At 48.5% G+C, this 27,798-nt stretch overlaps 1 protein-coding gene across 1 annotated transcript in view; it reads left to right on the plus strand.

Moving 5' to 3' along the window:
- Positions 1–26,954, plus strand: part of Grap2 (GRB2-related adaptor protein 2) — a 73,718-nt gene extending 46,764 nt beyond the window's left edge. The window contains exons 2-8 of the mRNA NM_001034944.1: positions 3,766–3,857; positions 13,633–13,724; positions 17,401–17,520; positions 21,903–22,071; positions 24,314–24,538; positions 26,045–26,161; positions 26,619–26,954. Coding sequence (NP_001030116.1) covers positions 3,780–3,857; positions 13,633–13,724; positions 17,401–17,520; positions 21,903–22,071; positions 24,314–24,538; positions 26,045–26,161; positions 26,619–26,798 — 981 coding nt within the window. The 5' untranslated portion in view covers positions 3,766–3,779 and the 3' untranslated portion in view covers positions 26,799–26,954. The remainder of the gene's footprint in view (positions 1–3,765; positions 3,858–13,632; positions 13,725–17,400; positions 17,521–21,902; positions 22,072–24,313; positions 24,539–26,044; positions 26,162–26,618) is intronic.
- The last annotated feature ends 844 nt before the right edge of the window (positions 26,955–27,798 follow it).

A 27,798-nucleotide genomic window follows, 5' to 3' on the forward strand; every position in this document is an offset into this window, starting at 1 on the left:
CAATTGCTCCTTTTAAGAGAGACATAAAATGGAAGCCCTGGCTATTCATAGCCAACTTAGGAGGAGCTGAAATTGTTCAAGAAGTTTCTTAGCCTGGTACCATTTTGATGAAAACTAGTTCTTCAAACAAATCTATTTAACGTGGCTTCTAAGTGGAGCCGTGTTGAAGAACTGCCTCGTGCCTTTTGTGGCGATGAGGTTCTAAAAGTAGATAAACAATTCCTTGTATATCAGTTGAATATTTTCCAGGGTGATCCCCCCCCCGCCCCCATCCCTAGTAAAAGCAGCTTACAAGGAAATTCAAGGGCAGAGATGATCAGCCCAGGTATTTCTGTGTGGTGTCACCCTGCCGGGAGGCTGATCTGTGTCTCAGGGCTGCTAATGGAGAATGCGTGAGAGAGCTACAAAAGGCAGGAGGGAAGCTGGCTGGCATTAGAGCCCCACAAATGGCATCATCTGTGGGGTAGGGCTTGGGGGGAGGCTGCTGGAGGCGGCTGGCTGCCGCTGGAGGCTGCAGCTTCTCACGCTGTGTGGCAGGTGGCATTTCAGCCATTTCTAAAGCCAGTCCCTGGCAGGGAACCTGCATTGAGTCCATCTGTGAGGATGGAGAACTCTGGAAAGGGGTATCTCTCTTCATCTATCCCAGAGGTCAGGAGTGCTGAAATTACAGAGAACATCGTGAAGACACTTTTGAATCCAGGCTGCGCTCTCCCCACCTTCTTTCCTGCCTTCTCCCCTCATTCCTTTCACCATTACTACCTTTTTTTTTTTTGAAATTTAGTCATCTCTATATAAATATAGAAACTTGCTTCCCAGATGTAAAATGTAGTGGTGACAGGTGCAGACTATTACAGAAAATAAATAAATAAAAACCAATCAATATTTACCGAATAAACTGTATCGATAGTTCAATTTCCCTCTTCCCTAGCGGTCCTTGTTAAACTTTTCCAAATCAACACTAATGAATATACAAGAACCAAGAACTAGAAAAGGTCCATGCCTTTTAACAGCCAAACCGAAGGTGACAGGGACGGGAGGGAACGCAGAGCCCTGTGACCTCACCAAACCGCCCTCCCCCACCTTGAATATTTCTCTCCCATAAAACCACAGCCAAACAGATTTTATTTCACAAACGGAAATGGGAGTGGATCTCAGGAAGAGAAGGCTTGTTTAATTGGGTTTTCAGAGCCAGGATTAATATTACAAGCTGAGGGGCTGTGTGATACGTCCATACCTCTGCTCTGCCACACTGCCAACCTTCCCTGGGGGAAGACAGAAAAGTGACACTATTCTGTAGCAATTTTACCTCAGCCTGGGCCTTCTCACCCAAGTGATTTACAGCTGCCGGGAGCCAAGCACTCAGGCTTGAGCCTCCCAAGCTCAAGGTCACACCTAGAGCTCACAGCTTTTCTCCTCTCCACTTTGTGTGACTTTTAAATACACTTAGCATTTGCCTCCCCTTGTTCTCACCTCGCTTATTAAGGTAAATTTGCGTGGAAATGGGATCATGGTTTTCAGGACCGACACCTGATCCCTCGAGGTGACCAAAAGCGTCTACTGTGGATACCATGATGGTGACCCCCGGAAGTCATGTCTCCCTGTGAACCAGAGACAAGGCTTTAATTAGGAAAGGTTCCAGAGTGGCAGCAGAATGGGGCGAGTCCATTCAGCAAAAGCATTAGCCTTAAGGAAGAAGGGCAGAGTATTCCTCCCTGCTCCGTGGGTCAACCAACGAGTTAATTTGCCTCAGATGGACAGATCTTGATGAAAGCGTACAAAAAAGAGCGTATCTGCGTTGCCACTACGTGGAGATAAGTTGTGACTAAAGGGAGACACGGAGTCAGCAACGGACGGCATTTTATTTGACTCCTGAGTGATGCTTTACTCATTGCCTTTGGAGATTGGTAATGGTCACCTCACACATCCGCCTTTCGGGGAAACAAAGCAAATGCAGGAAGTCAGCATCCTGAGCCCCTTGATATCGCCCTGCTTTCATCCTGAGTGAGTCGGCTCTAATCCGCCAAGAGCTTCCAGCTGCACCCTGCCACCTATTGCTGCTGCCTTCCCCGGATCTTGCTGAGAGGGATAGAAGTTCCAGAGGAAACTATCTGCATCCACAGTTTCCTGATCACTGAGAGCCCACTATGTCCAAGGGTTAACTTACTAACCCACCCAAAGGGGTTGAGAATTAGCGAAATTTTGTAAAAACCTAAGCGCTGAACCCTAAGTTTCCAGACACAGCCCTGACAGTAAGCAGTAAGCTGTTTCAGGAGAGGATCAGAGGATGTGACAGTCCTGCTGATTAAATGCCACAGTGAGGGGGAACAGCTTAGATGGGCAACATCGTCTTCTCTGCTTCGGGCTGCCTCTGCTGGGGAGAGATTTATCCCATAAAATTAGGACCGTCATTATTATCTTGATACAGGATGCCATGTAGCCCAGGCTGGCCTCCAACTCACTATGTAGTGAAGGATGACCCTGAACTTTTTTTTTTTTTTTTTGGTTCTTTTTTTTCGGAGCTGGGGACCGAACCCAGGGCCTTGCGCTTCCTAGGCAAGCGCTCTACCACTGAGCTAAATCCCCAGCCCCGACCCTGAACTTCTTACCCTCTGGCCTCTACCTCCTGAGTGCCGGGATTACAGGGGTGTGCTGTCATGCTGGTTTGTGTGGTGCTGGATATTGAATTCCTCATGCACGCTAGACAAGCACCCCATCAATAGAACTACCTCTTCAGCCCATAAAACTATCTTAAAACACAAATACTCTCCAGCCCTACTCTACGCAGTATTCACGACTATTATCTGACTCCATTTCACAACTTGATCCACTGGATATTAAGATGCCCATTCCAAAGATGAGGAGACTGAAACTCTCAAAGGTTTAATTACTTGACTGATATCATACAGCCATACACACACACACACACACACACACACACACACACACTACACATGCAGACACACACATACACACACGCACACCACTTCCACTCAGTTCCTTGAATTTGAACTTTTTTCATATTTAGCCGGATAGACAAAGTAAGTGATCAGTAGTACACGGGGGTTACTGCAAGACAGGTTAATTTGATTCAGAACTGTCTAAACTGAAATTTCTGAAATGTACCTGGGCTTATATCAGGACGTTACAATAAGCTATCGGACCAACTATGTTTCCCAGCTCAAAAAAAACGAAAATGCTTTCCTACTGTCAAACTGGGCAGAAGGATGCCGAGTTCCCCATTGGCCAATACTGTCTAATTCTCCTAAATGATTCAGATGTAAAAGGGAAAATGGCATCTGTCTAATTAACACTGCCTGGTTAAATATAACTCCTGAGGGACAGCCCCGGGACAGTGTTTACTGAGCAGTCTTTTCTAGCCCCCTGGGCCTCAAGTTCCAGTTGATAGCAAGCCTTCTGTCCTTATCAGTGACAAACAGAGATGGCCCCAGAAGCAGTGACAGGCCAGGGGCTGGCGGGGCAAGGGAGTTGGAGGGAGAGGGGCTGGGCTGTCACTGGCTGTATTTCCTATTTCTGGTATCTAGAGAATGATTTTGGGAACCAGATCTGGAAGGCTGCAGCAGCTCTTGTTGCAAACATGAGCTCCGGCCTTGCACTGCCTTCTCGACCGCCTGAGCCTAGCTCTCCAGCCTGCAGACATCCACTGGGCCACCCTCCTGCCCACTGCTGAGCCTGCCAGGCAGCACCATCTGCTCTGCAGCCCGTCCCTGGTGGAAAGACACAATGACCACATTGTTTTTCTTCCAGCTTCTCGTCAAGACATGGAAGCTATTGCCAAGTTCGATTTCATGGCCTCGGGTGAGGACGAATTGAGCTTTCACACTGGAGATATTCTGAAGGTAGGTGACATCGGGTCCCAGGGGAGCAGTGAGGGGCTGAGGGTCCCTGAGCCTGGTCATCAAGGCCACCTAGCAACCTACGCCTCTGTTGCTGAAAAAAGTGTGCAGACTTCTTTTTTTTTTTTTCTCCCAAAAACCAGATGTGGGCACATGCCCACAGCCCTAGCACTCAGGAGGTAGAGGCAGAAGGATCAGGAGTCCAAGCCAGCTTTGGCTACATGGTGAGTTTGAGGTCAGTCTAGGTTACATGAGACCCTATTTCAAAACAAAACGGGGGGATGGGGGGAGCACCAAAGTTTTTCTTGGGTAATCTACTGACGACCTATGTGTATAAAAACACTACAGCTTTTGGCCAGTGCCAAGCCTTTATCCCATTAGTAGTGCCTGGAAGGCATACAGAGGAACAGGCCTTTGCTATAGGGAGGACACAGTATTACATCCCTCATCATGAGAGCTCCCCAGTGGGACAAACAAGAGTCATCATGTATATGTGCATGTGTGTGTGTGTGTGTGTGTGTGTGTGTGCTTGTATGTGTGTGTGCATACAAGTGTGTACGAAGATGTGCATGCACATGCATACGTGTACTTGTGCACATGTGTATGCATGCCTCTGTACATGTGTGCCCATAAGTGTAGAGTCCAGAAGTTTATATCAGGTGTCTTCCACTAGGCTCCTCTCAGAGACCTAGCAACAGCTTAGCCAACTACTGCCATTACCTGCTGGCTGCCACCAGGTGTGCCAAGTGCGTGCCGTTTATAAAATGACCGCCCCTCACCCCAGCTCACTTTCTGTCCTGGGTATTCTCTCTCCTCCTTTCTCTCCCTCTCTGCCCTCCACCCCACCTAGTCTCCCACCCTCATGGCTTGTTTGCTGCCTTTACTCCTTCCCTGGGGTCCTCAATGCTCTCCCTTCCCCCTAGCAAGCCCCTTTTATATCAGATCTGTTGCATGGTGTAATTACTCAGGGGCACACCTCGGTAGGAGCCCGCCTTTGCAGCCCCTCACCGCATTATATCTCATAACATCTTCCACCTTTGTTTTCCACCTTCAATTTTTGAAGCAGGATCTCTCGCCGAACCTGCAGCTCACCTGTTTGATTTAGGCAGGCTGACCCATGAGCTCCACTGATCCACCTGCCTCTATCTCCCCTGTGCTGGGATCATAGAGACACGCCTCCACACCCAGAGATCTGAATTACAGACCTATGCTTGCATGGTGGGCTATGAATTCAAGACCTTGAATGGTGGGCTATTTACTGCCTGAATCCTCTGCCAGCCTCAGAGGTGCCATCCTTAAAGAAGCCTTGCCCACTTCAGTTCCATTAAAGAGAAGTCCACATCCCTCCAAATCGTTCCTTCTGGGCACCTGTGTGCTAGACACCAGGTTGGGTGACAGAAACTCAGAGTTGGTGTAAGTCACCCTCCTTCTCCCACCCGTGTCGTGAAGTGAGCAGCACACGCCCCTGACAGGCCATGGTAGATGTTCTCAGCTCAGTGCTCAGGAGCAGGGCTGGGGAACATGGGATTCTACCTTGAAGGGTAGGCCGTGTGAAAGTGTGGCAGTGGGAACATCAAGAAACAGAAAACTCAAAGCAATGCAAGGCCAGGCTTCAAAGGAAAAAGGTGCAGGTGGAGGTAGCCAGAGAGAGGCAACAGACCTGAGGTGGCTCGATGGAAGCTATGCATACCCAGTCACTAAGAGGCTCCTTAAAACTTGTTTCCGGGTCCCACTTGCAGAGCCAAAGTGGCCTTGGACTTCTTCCACATTCCGGGTGTCCATCCACATACTCCAAAAGTTAGCCCTTGTGATTTGCCAAGGAATATAAACGCCTGTCCACAGGATACGCAGGACTATGTGGTACACCTGTCTGACCTCAGGGCACCCTCCAAGAGCATTCCTCATCTCTTGTCCTCAGTCGTCCAGGTAGTCCCCTCACAGGTCTGAATCAGCAAGGCCACTATTGTGTCTTGCCACGGAGAATTGTGGGCTATACAAAGGCCCTTGCTGAAGTGTCAGAGGGCAACCTGGTTAGTAGCCACAGAGCACAGGCATGTAGAACAGAATGAATGACTTCATTTGTCACTTAACTAACACACACACACACACACACACACACACACACACACACACACTTAGTGTATAACTTTCTAACTGCTTTCAGCTTGAAAGATCTTAGGCTGTGGTTGATCCCAAGTTTGAAGTCTTATAAGTTCAAGTAAGTTAGGCTACTGATTGAGGAAAATGTGTCCTTTGCATCTTCAGATCCTTACTGAGGTCACAGAGACCCTTGTCATGTGATGGTAAGTCTCTCCTCCCTCCTCTGTGGGGCACTGTGACCATTCAGATACTAGTACATAGAAGCGCCCACTGCTCAGCCTAGCTCCTGCCGCCATATTCATCATACACAGACCTAATGCCTTGCTTAAGCTCCCCTGTTATCTTCTGTTAGCCAGAAGAGCAAGAGGAAAAACAAGCAAATGAGCGTTTCCTCGGCTCTGTTCCCCAGGCTGGCTCCCTATTGATTTTCCTGTCCCTTTTGCTAAAAAGGAAACAGTTCTCTGTGCTGGGTGCCCTCCACTTCTCCTCTTGGCTCCATGGCCCTTTGAAGTCTGCTTTTATTTTTGTGTCCTGGTTGTTTCCTGTTGCCAGGATAAACCTGTCTAAAAGCAACTTGGGGAGGGGAGGATTTTGTTTGAAGTACACTTGCACATCCTACACTTGCACTTTCACTGAGGGAAGTTGGGGCAGGAACTCAAGGCAGGAACCTGAAAGCAGGAACTGAAACAGAAGACTATGGAGGAGGAGGAAAGCTGCTTTTGCTGCTTTCACTGCTTTCAGACTCTTGACTTACTCAGCTACCTTTGTTATATAACTCGCCTGCCTAGGGAATGGTACCGCCCACAGTGGGCTGGGCCTTCCCGCATCAATTATTAAGAAAATGTCTCACAGACTTGCCTATGGGCCAATGTGATTTCAATTTTACATCCCCACCCCTCTTCCTAGATGACTCTAGTTTGTGTCAAGTTAACAAAAACTACCCAGCACGTGCTGCAACCTCCTTTATGACCTTGAATGTTCTACCAAGACACCCATGTGCCTTCCTGTTTTCTTGGCCTCTCAGATGACTAGCTGACAGCTCCTTGAAGTTGTTGCCTCCAGTCTCTTCCTTCTACAATCATTCCACACATTAGTCCCAGAAGGACTTTTCTTTCTTTCTTTCTTTTTTCTTTTTTCTTTCTTTTTTTTTCCCAGAAGGACTTTTCTAGAAGACAAATCAGAGACTCTATTGGCCACCCCTCTCCGGGGCTCTTTCCCCTTACTCGATGGCACTCCTATCCTGTTCTCTTTCCCCTCTCCTCCCCTCCCTTTCCTCCTCTCTTCTCTCCTCCCCTCTTCTCTCCTACAGGTCTTGTTTGTGAGTGTTCCTGTCCTCTCTCTAATCTGATATATTTACTTCCCTGAAGCTCTGTCCGTGCCCTTCTGATTCTCCTTCTTGCTGAGAACCACCTCACCCCCTTCTCTGACTCTATTCTAAAGGTGCCCCACTCTGTACCTTGCTCCCCCACTAACCTCTTCCTTGAACCCCAGAACCAGTTGTCTGCCGGACGTTACGTCATAGACTGTAGCTCCTACCATCGGGTTCACACGACCCCCTAGACCCACCCAACACAACTTCCACCCAAGTCATTCCTCTGTCGGTAATCAAAGTAGCATCAAAGTCCAGTCACCACACACCTCTCTTGCCAAATCCTCGGGACTGCTGCCAGCTGAGTTTCTGTTGCAAGCCTGGGCTGGCACAGGGGATGTGTGTACTATCGTGGCATCCCAGCAAACCTAGGGAGTTGGGAGCACTTTCTCCGTCCATCAATGTGAAACGGGGAGGCTGAGGAATTAAACAACCTGTCAAAATCACACAGGTAGACAGTGACTGAGCCAGGGCCTGCGTGGAGCTCTCTCTGTTCCCTGTGTACTATTTCTGTTCTAAATACATTTCTTTCCCTAAGTCCCCCAAGGGAAGTCCTTCTCCATTAGAAAAAGAAAAAGTGCGAAGCTGGAACAAAGGAACACAGGCTTGTAACCCCGTGAATACGGATTCAGTTCCCAACCTGTGAGCTATGTAGCCAGGGCCTAGGCACCACCGCTCTGAGCATCAGTATTGGCCTCTGCGAAAGGATGACCTCTCCTGCAGAGTCTAGGAAAGGAATGAAAGGGAATGGCCCTGGTCCAAAGCAGATACTGAGCAAGCAGTGGTCATATTATCACGACTGCATACCTTCCTGCTCTCTCGGCCTCTCGGGTAACTGGCCAACCGTCATCTGATGTCGTCATCTCCTGTCTCTTCCTCCCTCGATCATTCTTACACACTGGTGCCAGAAGGACTCTTTCCGAAGACAAAGCAGATCAGATCATTTCCTTGCTCAAAAGCACTTCATGACTGCCATTACCAACTTGTTGAGATCTAACCTACTATCCAGTCTCACAGGCAGGCCCGTGGGTGCACACGTACACACAGCACACATCTTTGAGGACACTGTCCTTGCTCCCCTCTGTGGTATGCATCATCTTATCTCAGCCCTCCCCTCCCTCTTCCTCCAAGTGTCCTTTTGAATTCAACCATCTTTCTAGAGACACCCCCCCCACCTTTCCTGATCCTCTCCCTTCCTTACTCCCCATGTTCCAAGCAAAACTAAACCTTCTTCGTTATATTTCCTAGGGTCTCACACTTACAATATTGCCTCAGACAAGCTGTACTTCCAGGGCCATCTGTCACTACCACAGTTCCTTACCACATGTGATCTTAACTGCCCGTTTGCCTGTTGGCTACCCCACTGGCCAAAGTTTTGTAGGGAAGAGGGTTACACATACTTCAGCATCTCTAGGAGCAGAAAGTTACTTCGAAACAATGTTAGATGAGTGAGTGAGTGAATGAATGAATGAATGAATGAATGAATGAATGGTGGTTTGTTCTTCCATTGAGAAATTCCCTGAGAGCAGAGAGACTGTACCTTCCCAGCATCTACCACAAGCCACGTCCCCAAACAGGGACCCAGTACATATGCCCTGACCTGGGGAACGGCCATTTATGTGGCCACTTAGACTCCTATCAGCAAGCCAACTTGGTCCACCTTTTCCAGTTCTGCACATTTGCAGCCATAGTGGTTAAAGAGCAAACCACAGAGAGCCCGCGCTAGAGCTCTCATGTCTGAATGGTGGCCATTAGTGATCATGTCAGTCATCGCTAGCCTGAGAAAACACGCCCAGGGACCGCTGCAGACCATTTCAAGGACAGCTCTTGAGTGCCCTAGAAAGTCACTTGGAGGTGCTCAGGTTGATTGGCCTTCAGCTCGAACGATTAAGCAGACTTTTTTTCATTAGAGAAGTACAAAGACATGTTTGGCTAGCTTACCGGCTATTCTCTCCTGCCCCTTCTCTGCCTTCCCAGCTAAAACAGCAGGCGCTTACTAGATGCTGACCCACACGGGATAGCAGACAAGATGGTGGATGAGGAACCTCTGCCAAGCGGCTTGCTCCTTATTCTCCAGGGAAATAAACACTTGGAAAGGACATTGGGGATCACACTCCTCGAGTTTGTACCTGTGGCTACACAGGGCACAAATCTACATTGGGATCTGCCTGCAGCTCTGGGAAACGGCTTTTGACCCAATTTGTTCCTACCTGTTTCTATAATGTGTCCAAGCCGACCCCATTTCTTCCTACTAAGGGAGGCCTAAAAGCACTGACTTAATCCCACACAATTAACCTCCTTGATGCTCTGGCTTTCCAACGTGCCTCCAAGAGCTGCCCTTCCGTCCAATCTTCCATCCTTTCCCAGACATACGCCAGCCTTTCTCTTCCCATACCTAGCCTATTCTCAGGCCATGTAACCCAGAAAATTATTCTCCTAGGGAACATCTTAAGAACGACAACACAGCGATTTAAGTGTAGAACTTCATGTGTTTGGGCCGCACTCTTTGCCCGGGCTTCCATGAGGGATACAAAGAGATAAGGGAACTGATTCGAAGAGATGAGAACAGGAAGCTTTGGGGCTCAGGGCCCACACGGCAGGAGGAAGTCACCACCCCTCAAAAGAAAAAAAATAAACCATTTTTCTCTGCAGAAAATGAGAGATTAAAAAAAAAAAAAAAACCCTCTCTACACCATAAAAAGGCCTGTAAATTCACCTCTCTGGAAACACGGTCTCAGGCAGATCAAGCCCCAGGCGGTAGAGACAAATGGCTGGCAGCCCCGGACAATCTTTAGTTTCTACAGGAGGTGGATGAGTGCTAGCCATGATTACTTGGATTGTGGCTGGTTTCCGGTCAGAGAGCAAGCTACAGCGTGTGATTCGTACTGTGATAAGCCAATTTCCGAACGGCGGCCTCTTTCCCCCTCACCTCTGCTCCATTAGGATTTGATGTTGGTTACCCTGGCCAACCCCCACCTCCCCCAGGGTTGATTGTGACAGGAGAAACTAATTCCAAAGCTGTCAATTCCCAGAGCAGCGCATGGAGGGGAACGTTCTTGTGCTTTTTCAGTGGATACGAGATGCCACTGCTGAGTTTCCTCGCCTTCCCTTGACCTAGTTTGTGCCTCCCCGCCCCCTCACTCCCTCAGCACACACAGACCCACACCCATCCTCAGCAAAGCTGAGAGACACATTTGATGTTGGAAAGTTTTCTGTTCTCAGCAATTCTTGAGCTCAAATATGGGACGTGCTTTAACTGCTTCAGAAACGAATGATCACAGCCCAAACATTTATGAACAATGCTTGCAAGAATTACAAGCCCTTCTATGTCCATTAGAACTGGAGTCCTCGGGGTTGGGGATTTGGCTCAGTGGTAGAGCGCTTGCCTAGCAACCGCAAGGCCCTGGGTTCGGTCCCCAGCTCCGAAAAAAAAAAAAAAAAAAAAACTGGAGTCCTCCCTCATAAAGATAACTAAACATATATATGTGTGTGTGTATGTATGTATGTGTGTATACATATATTCATACGATGTATATACATATGATGTATATATATACACACATATGTATGTATATATGTGTGAGTATATATACATACATACATGTATACACATACGTGTGTGTGTGTGTGTGTGTGTGTGTGTGTGTGTGTGTGTGTGTGTGTGTGTGTGTGTGTATGAATGTTTTGCCAGCTTAGTTAATCCCAGCAACTGGGAGGCAGACACAGGCAGATCTGAGTTGGAGGCCAGCCTGGTCTACAGAGCAAGTTCCAGGGCAGCCAGGGCTACATAGAGAAGCCCTGTCTCAAAGGAAAAAACACAAGCCAGAGCTCAACCTGTCCTCACCCAAGCTCTGTAAGGCTCGAGTGAGCTGCTGCATTTCAGATGGCTAATTGATTTGTCCTGTGTCACACAGCTAGTGACAGAGTTCAAGCTAGAAACCAGGTTTTCCTGTTCCAAACCTGATGGCTCTTTTCTTCCACCTCAGCAGTGATCTTGGAGGCAATGGCGCCCCTGTTTTAACCCCAGCACTAGAGAGGCAAAGGCAAGCTGATCTCTGTGAGTTCAAGGCCAACCTGGTCTACATTGTGAGTTCTAGGGCAGCCAGGACTACATCATGAGGCCCTATCTCAAGAGAGAAATTAAAATGTGGAGTCTAGGGCTGGGGATAAAGTTCAGGGAGCAGAGAGCTCACGGGGTATGTGGAGAGCCCTGGAGACTTTTCCCAACACAGCATAAAACAGATGTGGCGTTGTTTGCCTGTAACCTCAGCGCTCAGAACATGAGGCGGGAAGATCAGAAACTCCCGACCACCCTCGGCTGCCTCAGGATTTGGTGGCTGAAACCCTGTGGGAGGAAGGAAGGGAAGGAGAGAGGGAGGGAGGGAGGGATGGGTTTCTCCAGCATTAGCTCTTGATGTGGAAGAGAGAAATCCAAGGAAGTCAGGACTTCCACACCTACCCTTCCTGGCTGAGTCTTGGAAACCCCAGTCCCCAGCCCCCAGCTCTTTCCTACGTCCAACACATACATCCACAGCGCCCACCGCTCACTGAGTGTTTCTTCTCGGTTGAAGAAGTACAGCCGGAATTCACCCGCTACAAGCTGAAACCCACGGGTCCCTCCTGCTCCTGCTCCTCTCTATTTCAGAAGAGACATCACCACCCACTCAGTCTCCTAAGCTAGAAACCCAAAGTTTTCCCAGAATCCCCTTCTCTCTCAGCTCCCCTAAATGGTTACAAAATCCTGCCGGCATTTACTTCCTCGAATCCTCCAAAACAGGTCTTTGCCTCTTCTTAGCTCAGACCCCATTGTCCCTTACCGGGTGGGCTACACCCATCTCCCTCTGTCCTTCCCCTGGTTTTACTTCACCCCCAGCTCCTCTTCCAAGCCCCTCCTCAACTCTCATTCTTACTGTTATTTCCTGACTTAAAAACCTTTTTATCAGTAGTCTTGGGTCATCACAGTTGGACCAATTAGCTCATCTGGCTGCCTGGGGAGGTCTCCCTGCTGTCTTTCCCATCTTCCCTCTGCTCTTCCTTCCACCCTAGCATCTCCACCCATGGAAACATTTTCAGCTACAAGAGAGAAACAATAGCAAAGAGTTAATATTCCTTCAAGCCCAGGAGAGGGGGTAGGGGGGAGGGGGAGGGGGCTGTGGGATAGTGACTCCAGAGGCTTGATGGCTGCCATCAAAGGTTTCCCAGTCTCTTATGCTGCCATCCTTGGGTAGAGACACTCCCTGTTCTAGCCTAAGCCCACATTCTCTGGAAACTTTCTCAGTGGGGATGGCAAAGACTTTCAAGGTTGTCTCATTTGTTTGTTTGTTTGTTTTCTGAAATCAATACGGCCATGTGAGTGGCCTGATGCAGGTGACCATATGTGGGTATCAGTCACAGAGGTCCCTGTATTAACAGAAGAGACCCTTGGTTTATCATCTGACGCTGTTTACAAAGGGCAGGGCAATCTCCGTAGAGAGCACCCCTCCCTCTCAAGTTCTCATTGTGACCACACAGCTCAGGCAGGCCTCCAACTGACAGAAATCCTCCTGCCTCACCTCCCTGAGTATGAGATGACAGGCATGAGACACCGGAACATACCGGAACTGTCATCCCAAGTATCCTGAATTCCATCCCCACCATTTTCAAAATTCAAAACGGGAGTCTAGAATATAAAGCATTATAGTTTAGAAAGCTGGTCTCACTTGGATATCTAAGCTTTAATAGTTTTTTTGGTCAGACATGGTTTTTATACCTCTATAACCCCTAGCACTTGGAAAGTAGAAGCAGGAAGATCAAGAGTTCAAAGCCATTCCTCATAGTGAGTTCCAGGTCAGCTTGGCTACATACGGACTTCTCTCAAAAAAAAATAATAAGGGATGAGTTAACAGATTGGTGGCTGACAAGACAGCTAGTAGATACCTTTGATCCCTGGTGCCCACAAAGTGAAAGGAGAAGACTACCAGAAGTTGTCCTCTGACCTCCACAGACGCACTCTGGCGCACTTGTACGCACAGACAGATGAATGCACACACATAAAGACATGTAAAGAACTAAACTTATAAGAAGGGATTCAGGGCAGTCTCTGAGCACCAGGTCTGAGCTCTGATAGGGTGACATGAGTGGGGAAAAATAATGATGTAAAGAGAAGCCAAATTCTAGAGAAGCAAGCCATGCTCCACCCTCCTTCCCACTAAGCTCTAGGGCCGATGTCCCATCCAATCCCTTAGGCTGATTTTCCTCGAGGCTCTGCCGCCCCTTCCTGCTGCTCAGTGCAGCTCCTCTCATCAGAATTCTTTGTTCTTTTCCTTCTAGATCCTAAGCAACCAGGAGGAGTGGCTCAAGGCGGAGCTTGGAAGCCAAGAAGGATATGTGCCTAAGAATTTTATAGATATCAAGTTTCCTGAGTAAGTATTTCCAGCCTGCCAAGATGGGTCAACCCACACATGCTCCCCTTACTTTTTCAGTCGTCACTAAAATTATCTATGCATACCCAAGGAACTGTCAGAAATGGCTGCCTCTGGAGATCTCCCTCCCCAGCCTCCAGAACCCCGCAGCGGAAGGCCAGGGTGGGAGGAAGATTTATTTGCATGGCATCACATTCCCTTCTGAAGTTTACACCATGTGCATGAATCGCCTATTTAATTATATATATATATATATACATATATATATATATGTATATATATATATACACACACACACATAGAGAGAGGGGCGGGGAGAAGGGAAGCTTGTTAACATCACCTATAATGAATGCAGTTGCAGGATCTCCTAGAATCCCAAAGGGGGCGCTGTTGGACATCACTCGTCAAAGCCATTCCCGCAAAGTTCTTGACTGCCTAATGTTGCCTTCCACCCTAAGCAGGGAACCCAAACTGTATGGGCCTGCTCACCCCAGTCCGGGGGGGGGGGGGAGGTGGAAGGGAGGATTCCCTCCAGAAAGAGGAAGTGAAACACAGATTGGGCTGTGTTTGTCTCAAGAATTGACCACAAGTGTTAGATTGAAATCTAATCTTGTCTCAGAGCCAGGGTCAAGCCCCAAGAGTATAGGCTTTGTAAGAAAATCATAGTTAATATTGGTGACTCAAGCAGTCACCTTCCATGACCCAGGAGAGACCATTGAGCCAACAGGTTGACCACTGACAAACCCCCTCCCCCATGGGCCCTTAGCGCTGCTGTCATCCACCAGGCGGCCACTTGAGGCCACTCAGTCTCCCACCTACCTCTCAGCTCTGCCACCTTCCTCCCAGGTGTATGGCTGGCGAGGGAAACCACCGGAAGAGAAGCACCTTGATCTCCTCCCCCACCCTCAGGCCCACTCCCACCAGGCCAACACCCCCTGCTGCCACATTCAGATGCAGCTGCCCGGTGCCTCCGCTGTAGACACCCCCAGTCCCACCACCCCTACTCCCACCTACTCAGATGACCAGTTCACTGTAGTCACCTTGTCCTCGGCCAAAGACCCAAATGAAAAACAGAACCACAAAACTGTTGCTCCCAGCTCCTTCCAGTTTCTCTTACGCTCCCTCAAAGGTGTTTGCTTTCCCTATTACCAACTCCGTCCGCACACGCACCCATCCTTCGAGGAACCCCCAGACTCATGAAGGTCCCAGCCAGCTACAGACAGCCTTACTTTCTCAGCCACCTTGGCAGCATGGGACCGTCTTCCCGTTAGAACATTCTCTGTCACCTCCACAGTGCCTCTTCTTCTGGCTTCCTCTCCTTGGTCCTCCAGTGCCCTGGCTTCTCCTCTTCAGGCTCCTTTGCTACCCTGCTCCCCCCATCCTCCCACCCCATCCCCCATGTTGTCTCCAGTAAACCTTTCTTATTACCATTTCCTTTTCCCCGGTGGTGTGTATGATTATACCATATGCGGAGGCCAGAGGATGCCTATAGAGATATCATCCACCTCTTTTGTGACAGGATCTCTCACTGGTCTCTGTCGCCAACCAGTGAGCCTCAAGAATCCCCCGTGTTGGTCTCCCCGGTGCTGGTTAAGGCGCCCATCTCCATGGCAGGCTTTTATGTGGGAACTGGGGACCATAACAATTCAGGTTCTCACGCTTTCAAAACCATCTCCCCTGACCATTTTAAATGACTTCCCACCCCCAGCATCCTGTCCATTTTGTTTCCATTTTCTCTCCTGGCTCACCATCCCCTGGTGTGCCATTTTTTATTATCTTGTTGTTATTGTGCATCTCCCAGGCCACCTAGAATGTTAGTTTCCTGAGAGTCAAGTCACTTGTCCGCTCTGTTCACCACTATTTTCCTAGCATCAAGAAAATGGTCCCGAGTGTTCAAAGGTGGTCAGTAAAAGCCGCCAGACCCAGCCAAGGTGGAATAAAAGGTTAATTCCAGCATCTGCGGTTAGAGGAAATAGAATCAGAAGTTCAAAGCCAGCCTCTAACATATAACAAACTTAAAGTCAGTCAGGACTACGTGAGGCCCTGTCCCCCCAAAACAAAAGTAATAGGTTGGGTGTGGTGGTGCACACCATTGATTCCAGACATTTGGGAAGCAGAGGCAGCCAGATCTCTGTGAGTTTGAGGCCAGCCTGGTCTACACAGTGAGTTTCAGGATATCCAGGATTGTATAGAGATATACTATTTCAACGTAATTAATTAACTAATTCAAACAAAAATATAAATAAAAGATGTCAAATAAAGTGAAAAATAAGCCTTGGAATAATAAGGAAGATTGGAACCCTGGCCACTTGTGTCCAACAAAAAATGTGTGGAAAATTCTGGAAGTCTTTAAAAAAAAAAAAAAAAAGCAACCAAAAATCTCATACTCTATTCTAGTTAGAGAACATAGCCTCTGCCTTTCCAAAGGTCTCTCTGCCTGTTGCCTCTGGTATAAACTTCCCTCGGAGCTATGGCTGCGGTGGCACACACCACCTGTCTACTCCTGTCACTGGTGTGTGCTCTCCATGTGGCAATCAACTGCTCAGCCCTACAGAGGTGTGGGACACCAGAAACCCCAGGCTCCAGCCTACCGCTGTGGCCCAGGTCTGGAGAAAGAATGTCCCTCCTGTCATCTGAGTCTAGAGTCAGGGGCCTCAGATCCTATGAAGCACAGAGGCCTCCCCCACATTCGCCCTAAAGGGACTTGAGCATTAATTAGCCTTTCTATGGCAGCAATTAGAGCAGCCACCTAGAAGCAATGTGACAGGGTTCAGCCTCTACCAGCTATGACAGAAACCTCCATTCTGGAGTAGAGAGGAGTTTGTGCTCTCCTGTCAAAGCTGCAGCCACTGTTCGCCTAACCCAGTACGTTTGACTTTTTGGAACATTCCGGTCACTTTCTCCCTGACTGTATGCACTCTGGGAAATTTAGTTTCTCTTCTATATCTCTGTTTCTTCCATAAAGAATCATCCGACCTGGATTCATATTTTTAGGTGGATAGCCTCGAAGGGCAGGGAATGACTCACAAAAAGAGTTAAAGAAGTTGGCTGTAAAGGTTGCTGTTAAATTTGCTCAGCTCCAAGTGTTTGTAAGATTTTCTAAACACTTGGCAGTCTCTGCTGGACACTCCAGTGTTAGCCCAAAGAGCCTAACCCCTGAGCTAGAACCGTCCCGAATGTTCCTGGGGAAAAGTGCCCGGCCACTGACATCTCGGGAAGGGAATGGGTGCCCAGGCCTTGTCTGCCATCCTGGCCTGGCCCCCAGCCCCCATGCCTGCAGCAGCCCTTTCTACCCCATGCATTCTCTGCTCTGAAGTCCTTCCCTGCTGACAGGTAGCTCCACCCCACTGTGAGCCAGTCCCACACGGCCCCCATTTGGGTACAGCAGCAAACTTCCATGATTCAAGTTTCCCAAGCTAGAGAGAAACTTCTTGAAGGACGTGAACAGAGAGAGAGAGAGAGAGAGAGAGAGAGAGAGAGAGAGAGAGAGAAGAGCAGTGGTCCATTGCTTCCCTGAAAGCAGTTAGCTGCCATTGCTTGGTTTTAGAATGCATGCCCCAAACCCTGACTCAGGGTCCCTGGCCTCCTCCCTTGAGTCACCGCTTCTCCATGTCCCTTCTCCCTCCGCGCCACCATCATGTGTCTCCAAGAATTCTTTTGCCCTGTCTTGCGATAGGTGGTTCCATGAAGGCCTCTCTCGACATCAGGCAGAAAACTTACTCATGGGCAAGGAAATTGGATTCTTCGTCATCAGGGCCAGTCAGAGTTCACCAGGAGACTTCTCCATCTCTGTCAGGTACTGGCTACTCCTAAACCCACCTTGATCCTTCTAATCCTGCTGAAGCTGGGAGATTATCCACTGATGAGAAACATGTGTCCTCAACAAATCCATACTTGGATTTCTGTTCAAAATGACCTGGGTCGTGGTCATTTAATTCCAGCACTCAAGAGGCAGAGCCAGGCTGATTTCTGTAAGTTCAAGGCCAGCCTGGTCTACATAGTGAGTTCCAGGACAGTCAAGGCTGCCTATTAAGAACAGTTGAAGAGAAAAAAGAACGGTGTGCGTTTATCTGCTTCTCCGTACTGCCCAGGTATTTTCAGAAAGCAAGTTGATCCGCGTTATGTGTGTGCTCTGAACAGCAGCGGACACCCTGCAGACATCAAGGAGTGTCTGTGGAAGTAGGAGAGGAAGAAGGAAAGAGAACTCCCACTTGGCTATGGAAGTTTACATCTTAACCATTTCTGTTTCTGTCAATAGAGGGCTGAAGAAAGGCTGGAGAAGCAGAAATCCCAAGGTCGCTCTCCCCCAGCAAGGTCACAGCAAAGCAAAAACTGAAAAGAGCAGGGTAGAAATGAAGGAGGCCCCGGGTGAGGGGGATCAGAAAGAACTTTGACACTGTAACCCTTGTGTCTCACCTTCCAGGAAGTGACTCAGTCCAGACAGGGACGTGACACAGACCTGAACTGAGAAACCCTAGATCTGCATGCAGTGTGTGTGGTCAACGTGTCAAAGACTGCAAGTCAGACTTGGTGGCCATGTAATGCAAGAAATGCAGCTCTTAACAGAGGAGGCCAGAGCCTACCCAGGCCACACCCCCTGCCTGGTGAATTGACAGGCAGCACTACCATGCCTTAGTTGATAGGTTCTAAAGGTGTGAGGCTTTATTGCTTCCAGTGCAGAAATCTAATCTCTGGTGATAAACTGGCTGCTTTGTTATTTACAGAGAGAGAGAGAGAGAGAGAGAGAGAGAGAGAGAGAGAGAGAGAGAGAGAGAGACTTTTAAAGCATAGGCAGGAAGGACTAATAAACAGTGGGGCAGTTGTCTCTAGGCATGTGAACCTCAAGTGTGCCTGCAAATACCTTCGTCACCTTAATGTCACCAACCTTGACATCTTCTAAAACAAAAGAACACATATATGTAGAGTGTGTGTGTGTGTGTGTGTGTGTGTGTGTGTGTGTGTGGTGCTTGGGGCACATATGTGCACATGTGGAGGTCAGAAGATATGTTTAGGGACTTGAGGCTCTCCTTCTACCATAATGTGGATCCCAGAGACTGAACTCGGGGCATCAAGCTTGGTGGCAGGCACATTTACCCACTGTTTCAGTCACTCTTCTGTTGTGAAAAGACTCCATTACCGAGACGACTCTCACAAAGGAAAGCATGTAACTGGGGGCCGGCTTCCAGTTTCAGAGAGCGAGCCCACTATCATCACGGTGGGAAGCATGGCAGAGAGCAGGCAGACATGGTGCTGGAGAAGTAGTTGAGAGCTACATCCTGATCTGCAGGCCAAGACAGAGGGCTGGAAAGATGGCTCAGTGGTTAAGAGCACTGACTGCTCTTCCAGAGGTCCTGAGTTCAATTCCCAGCAACCACATGGTGGCTCACAACCATCTGTAATGAGATCCGATGCCCTCTTCTGGTATGTCTGAAGACAGCTACAGTGTACTCATATATAATAAATAATTCTAAAAAAATAAATAAACAAACAAACCCTATTTTAATTTTATATTTCGCTTGTTTGGTAAAATTTTGTGCGTATGAGTTTGGCATGTATGTCAGTATATCATGCGTATGAAGTGCCTATGGAAGCCAGAAAAGGGAGTTTGATCTCCAGAAACTGGAATCACAGGTGGTTGTCAGCCACCATATTGTTGCTGGGAATCCAACCCCAGTTCCCTGGAAGAGCAGCCTGTACTCTTAACCACTAAACCAACTCTCCAGCCCCAGTCAAGCCTGTGTTTAAGGGCCTCAGTCACAAACTGCACCGAGCGATTTGTTAGCCTGAAGTGTATCTTTTGGTGCCTTTGATTTTCAGAATCTTGACCTTGACATTTTCAGCTAGGAGTTATGGGTCATATTCTTGGACTGACATGAATTGTATACAATGTTTAGCCTAGACTTCTCCCAGAGTTTTGCCTGGTACTGAGGCAAGGCAACTTCTTGTGATCATTAGAGTATTCTCCACACTATCTTTTGAAAACATGTACCAGACATCCCAAAGCAAAACCACTTTTATTTATTCGTCCAGATACCGTATGGCATGGACACGAAAGGTTAAGAGCCTGTGATGGTTCTCTTGCTTAGCCTTTGCTAAGTCACATCCCCCTCTTTACTCCTCAGTACCAGTAGGCCATCCTACATTATAGACACGGTGTCAAGCAGCAACGTGATGTCTCTTGGGATTGCTAAGAGGGACTGGTTGCATGATTATTATATACAAGAAATACTTCCTCCTGTATGAGTTGGGATGCTGTACCTTGAAGAAATGGCACTGTGAATATCCCAACTCCTAGGGAAGACTAGCAGTGATGGCCGTGTGTCAGTTTCTACCCCAAATCAGTTGGGTAGCTGTATATAAACTTTGACTTCTCTTGGCAATGAACAGAACCCAGATTAAAGAAGAGAATAAAGGCCAGAATCCCCATCCCCTCCAAGCACAAACCCCTAAACTATCCCTAGGAATCCCCTACTGACCTTCAGAGGAATCTCGACTCTCCAAAGCCCTTTACCTCTTGACCACTAGAACCAACCACTGACAGCACTGAGGCTCACACAGCTACAACACACCAACGCAAGTCTGTTTGGAAAACAAAACAAAACTTGATAGACAAGACTTAGCTGTGGAGAAAGACCAGAGCCGAGAGTAAAATCTAACCCCTTATTTTCATCAGACAGTTATTCCGATTTCTGCAGACCCGACTGGTAGCAAAAGGAACGGATGTAAAGGCAGTCAGCAAAATTACCCAGCACAGCTGGTTCAGACAGGGTGTTCTTCTTCAGGTTTGTTACCTATTGACCTTGACTAAGCCCTTGGGCCTCTCTCAGTCTCGGTATCCTCGCCTGTAAACCAGGAAAGGCCAAACTATCCTCAAGGTCTTTTCCAATTTCTGTACAGTGTGTTTCCTCCCAAAGTACAAACCCGTTATAGTCTTATTTATACAAAACATAAAGTAAACCCAGATCAAGACGATCTCATTGCATACAGTGATTAATTCCTTAGGGGAAAGGGTAGCCTCTTACCCGCCGCTCAGCTCTAGACTTAAATGAGGTGGGTCGAGCCATTTCTAATAGCTGGGTCTTTTACAAAATCCTCTTCTGCAGAGGACAGGACTCTGCTATTGCCCTCTTTCAAATAAACATTATGAAAGGTCTCTGATTGCTTACTCCTTACTGGGAACGGATCTGGAGAGATGACTCAGTGGTTTAGAGCATAGAGTTCTGGCAAAAGATCCCAACCCCCACACCAGGGAGTTAACAACTGCCTATAACTCCAGCTCCAAGAGAAACAACTTCTGGCTTCCACAGGAACCTGCACACACATGGCAGTCACACAGACATATATGTAATTTAAAATAAGACAAAATTGTAAAGGCATTTGGAACATTTTCCTTTTCTTGACCTACCTTTTTCTACATATATTTATTTGTTTGTTTGTTTTGTGTGTGTGTGTGTGTGTGTGTGTGTGTGTGTGTGTGTGTCAGAGGACAACTTGGGGGAGGTGGTTCTTTCCTTCCACCTTGTGGGTTCTGTGGATCAAACTGGTTATTAGGGCTAACAAACACCTTTTACCTGCTAAGTCATTTCATGAGCCCCCCTTTCTTCTTTCAAATGTTGGTCTGGCACCCAAGACAGATTCTAGTTCGCCTGATCACCTTCTGTTGATGGACCCTCCCACTACTACTAGACCCTTCTGCTTCTAGAGCATGGTTCAGACTGCCTGTATATAGATTGCCTGCTGTAGAATGAGCAGCTCTTCTGTGGCGTGACGGGGCCACTGGCCTCTTAAATTCTCAGCAGCTAATTGCCTACATGAGACCTACCTGAGATGGTGGGCTCATGTTCCATCATGAAACGGGGAGAAGATCATAAGGCTATAAAGGCAGTTAATAGAGGCTGAGGGAAAGAAACATTCTCTTCCGTGGTATGTTGTTTGTGGTACCATAAGTATCTCTAAACTCTTTGGTTGACAAAGACAGACTAGAGTGGAATCATTACTTCATTCTGTCATTGGTGCCCTGTCTAGGTGAAACAGATGCTTATGTCATTCCCTGACCCCAAAAAAATGTTCACAAGATGCCTGTCCAAACAGAACTTCCCCAACCCTGGGTGCAAACAGAACCCTCAGCAGGGGTATTGTTTCCATGCAACATACAACTTGAGTTTGCTTGATCTCCAGGCATGAGGACGATGTTCAGCACTTCAAAGTCATGCGAGACACCAAGGGCAATTACTTCCTGTGGACTGAGAAGTTCCCATCCCTAAATAAGCTGGTGGACTACTACCGGACAACTTCCATCTCCAAACAGAAGCAGATCTTCCTTCGGGATGGAACCCAAGATCAGCAGGTACGCCTTAGGTTCAGATAGACTCCAGGCCAGAGATTTTAGGTAGCCTGAATTCCTGTCTAAGACACACACACGCGCGCGCGCGCGCACACACACACACACACACACACACACACACACACACACACACACACGAGAAAAAGGAAAAGAAAAGAAAAGTATTCTGATCCAGCCGAGAGCTGATCCCAGCAGTCAGATCTCAGGTTTAATCCGAGCTGAACACTTCCTAACACCTCCTAGCTGTGTGGCTTTAGAAGGCCCTCAGATCCTGTTTCCTCATCCTTTAAGACAGCATAAACACAGGGTTCAGGAGGTTATGAGCATAAGAATCTGATGTCTCCCAATCTCTCCCATTACTCCTAACCACACGTTACAAAAGACTGTAGATGTTGGCTCACATTGCGGATGCTGTCGTCTAGTTCTTTGTGGGTCTTACACGAGTGTTCTCAGCCCAGGTCTGGGGTTGCTCAAGGGTCAGGACAGCAGTAGTACTACAGAGTAGCCTAGGGGCCAGGTGTAAAGCACCAGGCAGTTTCCTGGTGGCCTCGAGGAGAACAGGGACTGCATAGGTTTAATCCTGACTTCATTCCTAACTACCTGTGTCACCTGATCAAGTTCAGAACACTTTCTGAGGCCTGCAGAGGTGACTTGCTGCTCTTCTAGAGGACCCGAGTTTAATTCCCAGCCTCACGTCACACGGCTCGCAACCACCAGGAGTTCTAGGTCCAGTGGATCTGATGCCCCATTCAGGTCTCCTTGGGCATCTTCACACATATAGTACACATATACACAGACATGTACCACAAATAAAATAACTTTCTGAAGCTGGGTACGATGGTACATGACCATAGCCAGCACTTGGGAGGTGGAAGCAGGAGGGTTGCAAGTTCAAGACCAGCCTGGGCTACATAGTGAGCTATGGCAAGCTAGACACTGCCAATAAACAAACAAACAGCATACAAACAAACAAAAAGACACTTTCTGAGTATATGTTTTCTCAGCATGGAAAGCACAATAGTGTCACTCTCGCTGGGCCCTTGTAAAGACTGAGGATGCTGTAACCACAGGCTCTGCCGCAGAATCTGGTCCACAGCAGGCAGGGACCAAAGAAGTTACCAGGTCGCACAAGGGCGTCCACACACATGCGTGCAGGTGTGCACACAGACAAACTGTTTTTCAAAGAAAAGAACGCAGGCACAATCAAGGAAGGAGCCTTGAGTGGCCGATCTGGAATCCCGGGGACAGGCGGTTTGAAAAGGACACTCGTGCTTTTGGGGAAGTAAGCCCGCCCTTCCAAGTCACCAGCTGTTCTCAAGGCTGGGGTGTTGGAGTCATTAGAGAAGAGGGCGTTCCCAACCGGAGCACACAGAAGTTCAGGAAAGAAAATAAAGGTCAATGGAGATCTCCTGGTTTACTCTAACCAGGAAACAGACAGAAGTATTAACTCAGTAGGATGCGGTGCTCAGAGATAAGAAAGGCAGTATAAAGTTTTGTTAAACTGGCTTAAACGAGCTAATATTTGCACAGCGCTAGTATTTACGGAGCCCAAGGCTCTGTGCAGTTGTTTGTTAAATAAAAAATGACAATAAAGTATTTCTGCTCTGTGAGCTGTCAAGTGTGAAACAGAGAGACCTGGTTCCTTCCTGGCACATGGGGCACCAGCCTTGGTTTCCATGGTTCTGCCAGAAAGTTGCTGTCTGGGGTGGCTGTCACCAGGCTGTAAATGACAGCTCCAGGCGATGCAAAGTCAAGAGCAGAGATATCTGGAGGGTAGGATGTCCGGCAGTTTGGCAACAGGTGACCACATGCGGATTATTGGTCACCTGATCTTGGTTGGCCTTTGCTTTCTCTTCTGAACCCCTGTGTGCTCATGTCCTCTCATGATTGTAATATGCCAGTCCTGAAAACAGCTATGGCCTGGGAGAGAGCACGTGTGGCCTTTTCAAACCACCTATCCGTCTGTCAAATAGAATAGTTAAGCTTGACTACAGAGAGAAAAACAAACCCAGACCAAATGGATTGGGCAGAGACCACATGGAAACCGTTAGATTGTCAACCAGAGGCCTGAACTTCCTCAAGTAGGGAAGACTTGAGAATTCGGAGGCCACTTTTAATAAAAAGGACGTCTAAACCTTTGATTTTCTTTAGGATCTACCACCACCACACAGTGAGTGCCAGAAGAGAGACAGGAATGGGAGAGCTAGGGAAAGGATGAGTCTGGATCTCCTGTTTTCTCTCCCAGGGTCACCGGGGCAACAGCCTGGACAGGAGAACCCAGGGAGGCCCTCCCAGGGAGGTTCCAAGTGGGACCGCAGGAGAAGAAATCCGACCCTTGATGAACCGGAAGCTGTCAGACCACCTTCCTCTGGGTACCCAGCAGTTCCACCCGCACCAGCAACTGCCCCCCCAGTTCCCACCAGGGCCCCAGCCCCCTCCACAGCAGCGCTATCTGCAGCATTTTCACCAGGTATTTGAAGAGAAGGAAGGGACAAGGGCAAAGAGCGAAGGCTGGATAGTGAGCTCCAAGTTCATGAAGAGACGCTGTGTCAAAACACGGAGACAGAAAGATATTGACTCCCGGGGCCCATCCCCCAACACACACACACACTCTCTCTCTCTCTCCCCCCCCCCAAGACTAATTCTCCTGTCAGCAGCATTTCAATTCCTGCCCCTTAACCTGTAAGAAGAAAAACGGATTAACACCTGCACAGCCTTGATTGTTTATCTACCTCTGCCTGTTCCAGAAGGGAATTGCAAGAGGCTTACGGAGATGGACAATACAACATGATAACATTGGTCTACATTCTTCCACTGGGCACGCAGTCCTTTGTAAGCTGCCTCTATCTACTTTCCCAGGCCCATATCCTGCTACCAACCCCTGCTACCGAGCAAACACGCAATCCAGCAAACGGCACCACACTTTGTCATTGGCATGGTTCAGTGCATTTTCTCTCTCTCTGTCTGATGAGTCTTTCCTGGCCCAGGCATCACCTCTTCCCAGATGCCTTCCATGATCTACCCAGGCACACCTCTTCCTGGATGCCTTCCATGATCTAACTGGGCACCCCTGGACACTTTTGTTCCTGTTCACCTAGCACATCACTGTATATGGTTCTTCCTCTAAACCAGTAAACGTTCCTGATTTTTTTTATTTGTAAATAGGAAAAGAACCATACAAGCTAGGTACGGCAATGCATGCCTACAATCACCACATTTAGGAGACTGAGGCAGGAGGATTAAAAGCCCAACTCTAGCCTGGGCTACATAGTGAGTCCAAGGTCAGCCTGAGCTACAAAGCAAGACCCTGTCTTAAGATTAAAAGAAAAAAACTAGGGCTGGAGAGATGACTTAATGGATAAAGTGTTTGCTAGGCAAACCAGAGGGCCTGAGATCAGATTCGCAGCACCCACAAAAAAGCTAGCATCGGGGTGCATCCTTAACCTCACTGCTGAGGCAGATCCCAGGAACTCACTGGCCAACCAGTCTAGCTGAATCAGTGAGTTTCAGGTTCAGAAAAGACCCTTCAAGTAGACAGAGAGTGACAGAGGATACCCCCCATGTCACCCTCAGGCCTCTACACTCACACATATACATAGACTAATGATGATGATGGTGATGATGATGATGGTGATGGTGGTGGTGGTGGTGGTGGTGGTGGTGGTGGTGGTGGTGGTGGTAGTGATAATGATGATGGTGATGATGGATGGATGGATTGCAATCCTGAGGCCTAGGTAAACACGACTCCCCAAATTACTGCTATTTCATTGAATAAATGGAGGCCATCATCTTTGCCTTCAGAGTCCAAGATCCCTTCAGATTCCCCCTTGTGCCCTTTCCAAGATGAAGGATGATGATCACAAGTCTTCTTGGGTGTTAATTCTGTAGACAGCACCCCAAGCAAGGCACAGGGTAGGGTAGTCTGTGACAGCCACCCCTACCGATCTTGCACCGGCCCTCCCTTACCTGTCTCTAGGACCGTCGTGGAGGCAGCCTGGACATAAACGATGGACACCTCGGCATTGGCAGTGAGATGAATGCCACCCTGATGCACCGGAGACATACAGACCCCGTACAACTCCAGGCGGCAGGGGTGAGTGAGTAGAGAGTGGGAGGAGGTGTCTCCAGAGAGGGTTTATTTAACCTGGCTCACCCAGGACGCTGTTTTCAAACTTTCTGTTGAGGTTTCACCCTGTTCTCCCTCCTTTGGCAGTGGGGGATGGGTGAGCTTTATCCCTGTGATCCGGTACACATGGTCTCAGGACCTCCTCAGTGATAGGGTGCTTACTTAACATATCTGAAGCCCCAGCTTCCACCCCCCTACCACAATAGCAGAACAAGACCATATCAAGAGCAAAGGTAGTAAATCCCAGGAACTTAGTGCCCAGGGCTGCGCATGCCAGGTCTGCTTTAGATCTCGGTGTGGTCAGCCTTTCAGAAGGGCTCAGAGGACTCAGGATAGATCTAGAAGCTCACAGTTCCTCTGTGTAACAGTTGTACCAAAGACCAGCCTAGTGAGCTCATCAGAATGTTTCCTGTTTCCCTTACAGCGAGTGCGCTGGGCCAGGGCACTCTATGACTTTGAGGCCCTGGAGGAAGATGAGCTGGGGCTCAGAAGTGGAGAGGTGGTCGAAGTCCTGGACAGCTCCAACCCGTCTTGGTGGACCGGCCGCCTGCACAACAAACTGGGTCTCTTCCCTGCCAACTATGTGGCCCCCATGATGCGATGAGTCATGCTGGGAGGCTTAGGGGCTTTTCGTCTGAAGCCTCCTGCAAGATGGAGGCAAGGGGGAAAAGCTGAACTCAATAACTACACATACATGCATACATGTGCATGTGTGCGCCTGTGTACACACAACATGTATATGTACGCCTATGTCTACACACAACAGTTTATAATAGTAATTTATTGGCAGGCAGGGTTGGCTCGTTGACCGGCGTGAGAAGGAACTCAGGTGGAGAGGGGGGCATTTTGCCTGACTCTTCTCTGTGTGAGAGGGCAGCGGGGAGCTGGGAGCAGGGGAGGGAATCGTCTTTTCCCAGCCCTTGAACTTTCACCGGCTTCTTTCCTGGCTTGGGAATTGTCTAAGAGAGCAAGCAGCTAAGCAGAGATTACACCCCAGGGATGAACGTACAGCATGGGGCTGGGCTGGGCAGGGCATGTTAGGTAGTTCACCTGGCCCTGTCCACTTACAGGGCAGTTCTCCTCTTCTGCCCAGAGCAGGGGCTGTGCCCTGAGAATTAAAGTGTAGCAGATGCAGGGCTCTAGGCACCAAGCAAGTCTGAGCAGGGAGGCGGCAAGGGTGTGGTTGGGAGGCTCCGCTTGGTGTGGGAGAGCCCTACAAGCTCAGGCCTAGTCGATGACTGGCTGGGACTTTTACTTTCCATCAGAGACTGTCCCTTGGGTAATCCTCTTCCTCCATGGCTGACAAGAGAGTTAGAACACAGGAACACTGCAGAACCTAGTGCTAGGGAACACACAGGGGTTCTCCACAGGCCCCTGAATGCAGTTTCTGTTTCCCCAAGCTGCAAAGAAAACTGCAGCCTAAATTCTTCGAAGTGCTTGGAGAAGGCTTGGCTGAGAATGTGGGATGTGTCAGCAGCCTCACTCTGTGGTAACAACAGTGTCTCTGTGGAGCTCAATTGGGTTTTGCTCCTGGTTTTCGGTGGTTGTGCCAGTGGACGAGAGGGAAGCCAAGAGCACTGACTGCAGATCGATAGCTAGACTGA

The sequence above is a fragment of the Rattus norvegicus genome, chromosome 7 (assembly GCF_036323735.1).
Source record: "Rattus norvegicus strain BN/NHsdMcwi chromosome 7, GRCr8, whole genome shotgun sequence".
NCBI classification, from domain to species: domain Eukaryota; kingdom Metazoa; phylum Chordata; class Mammalia; order Rodentia; family Muridae; genus Rattus; species Rattus norvegicus.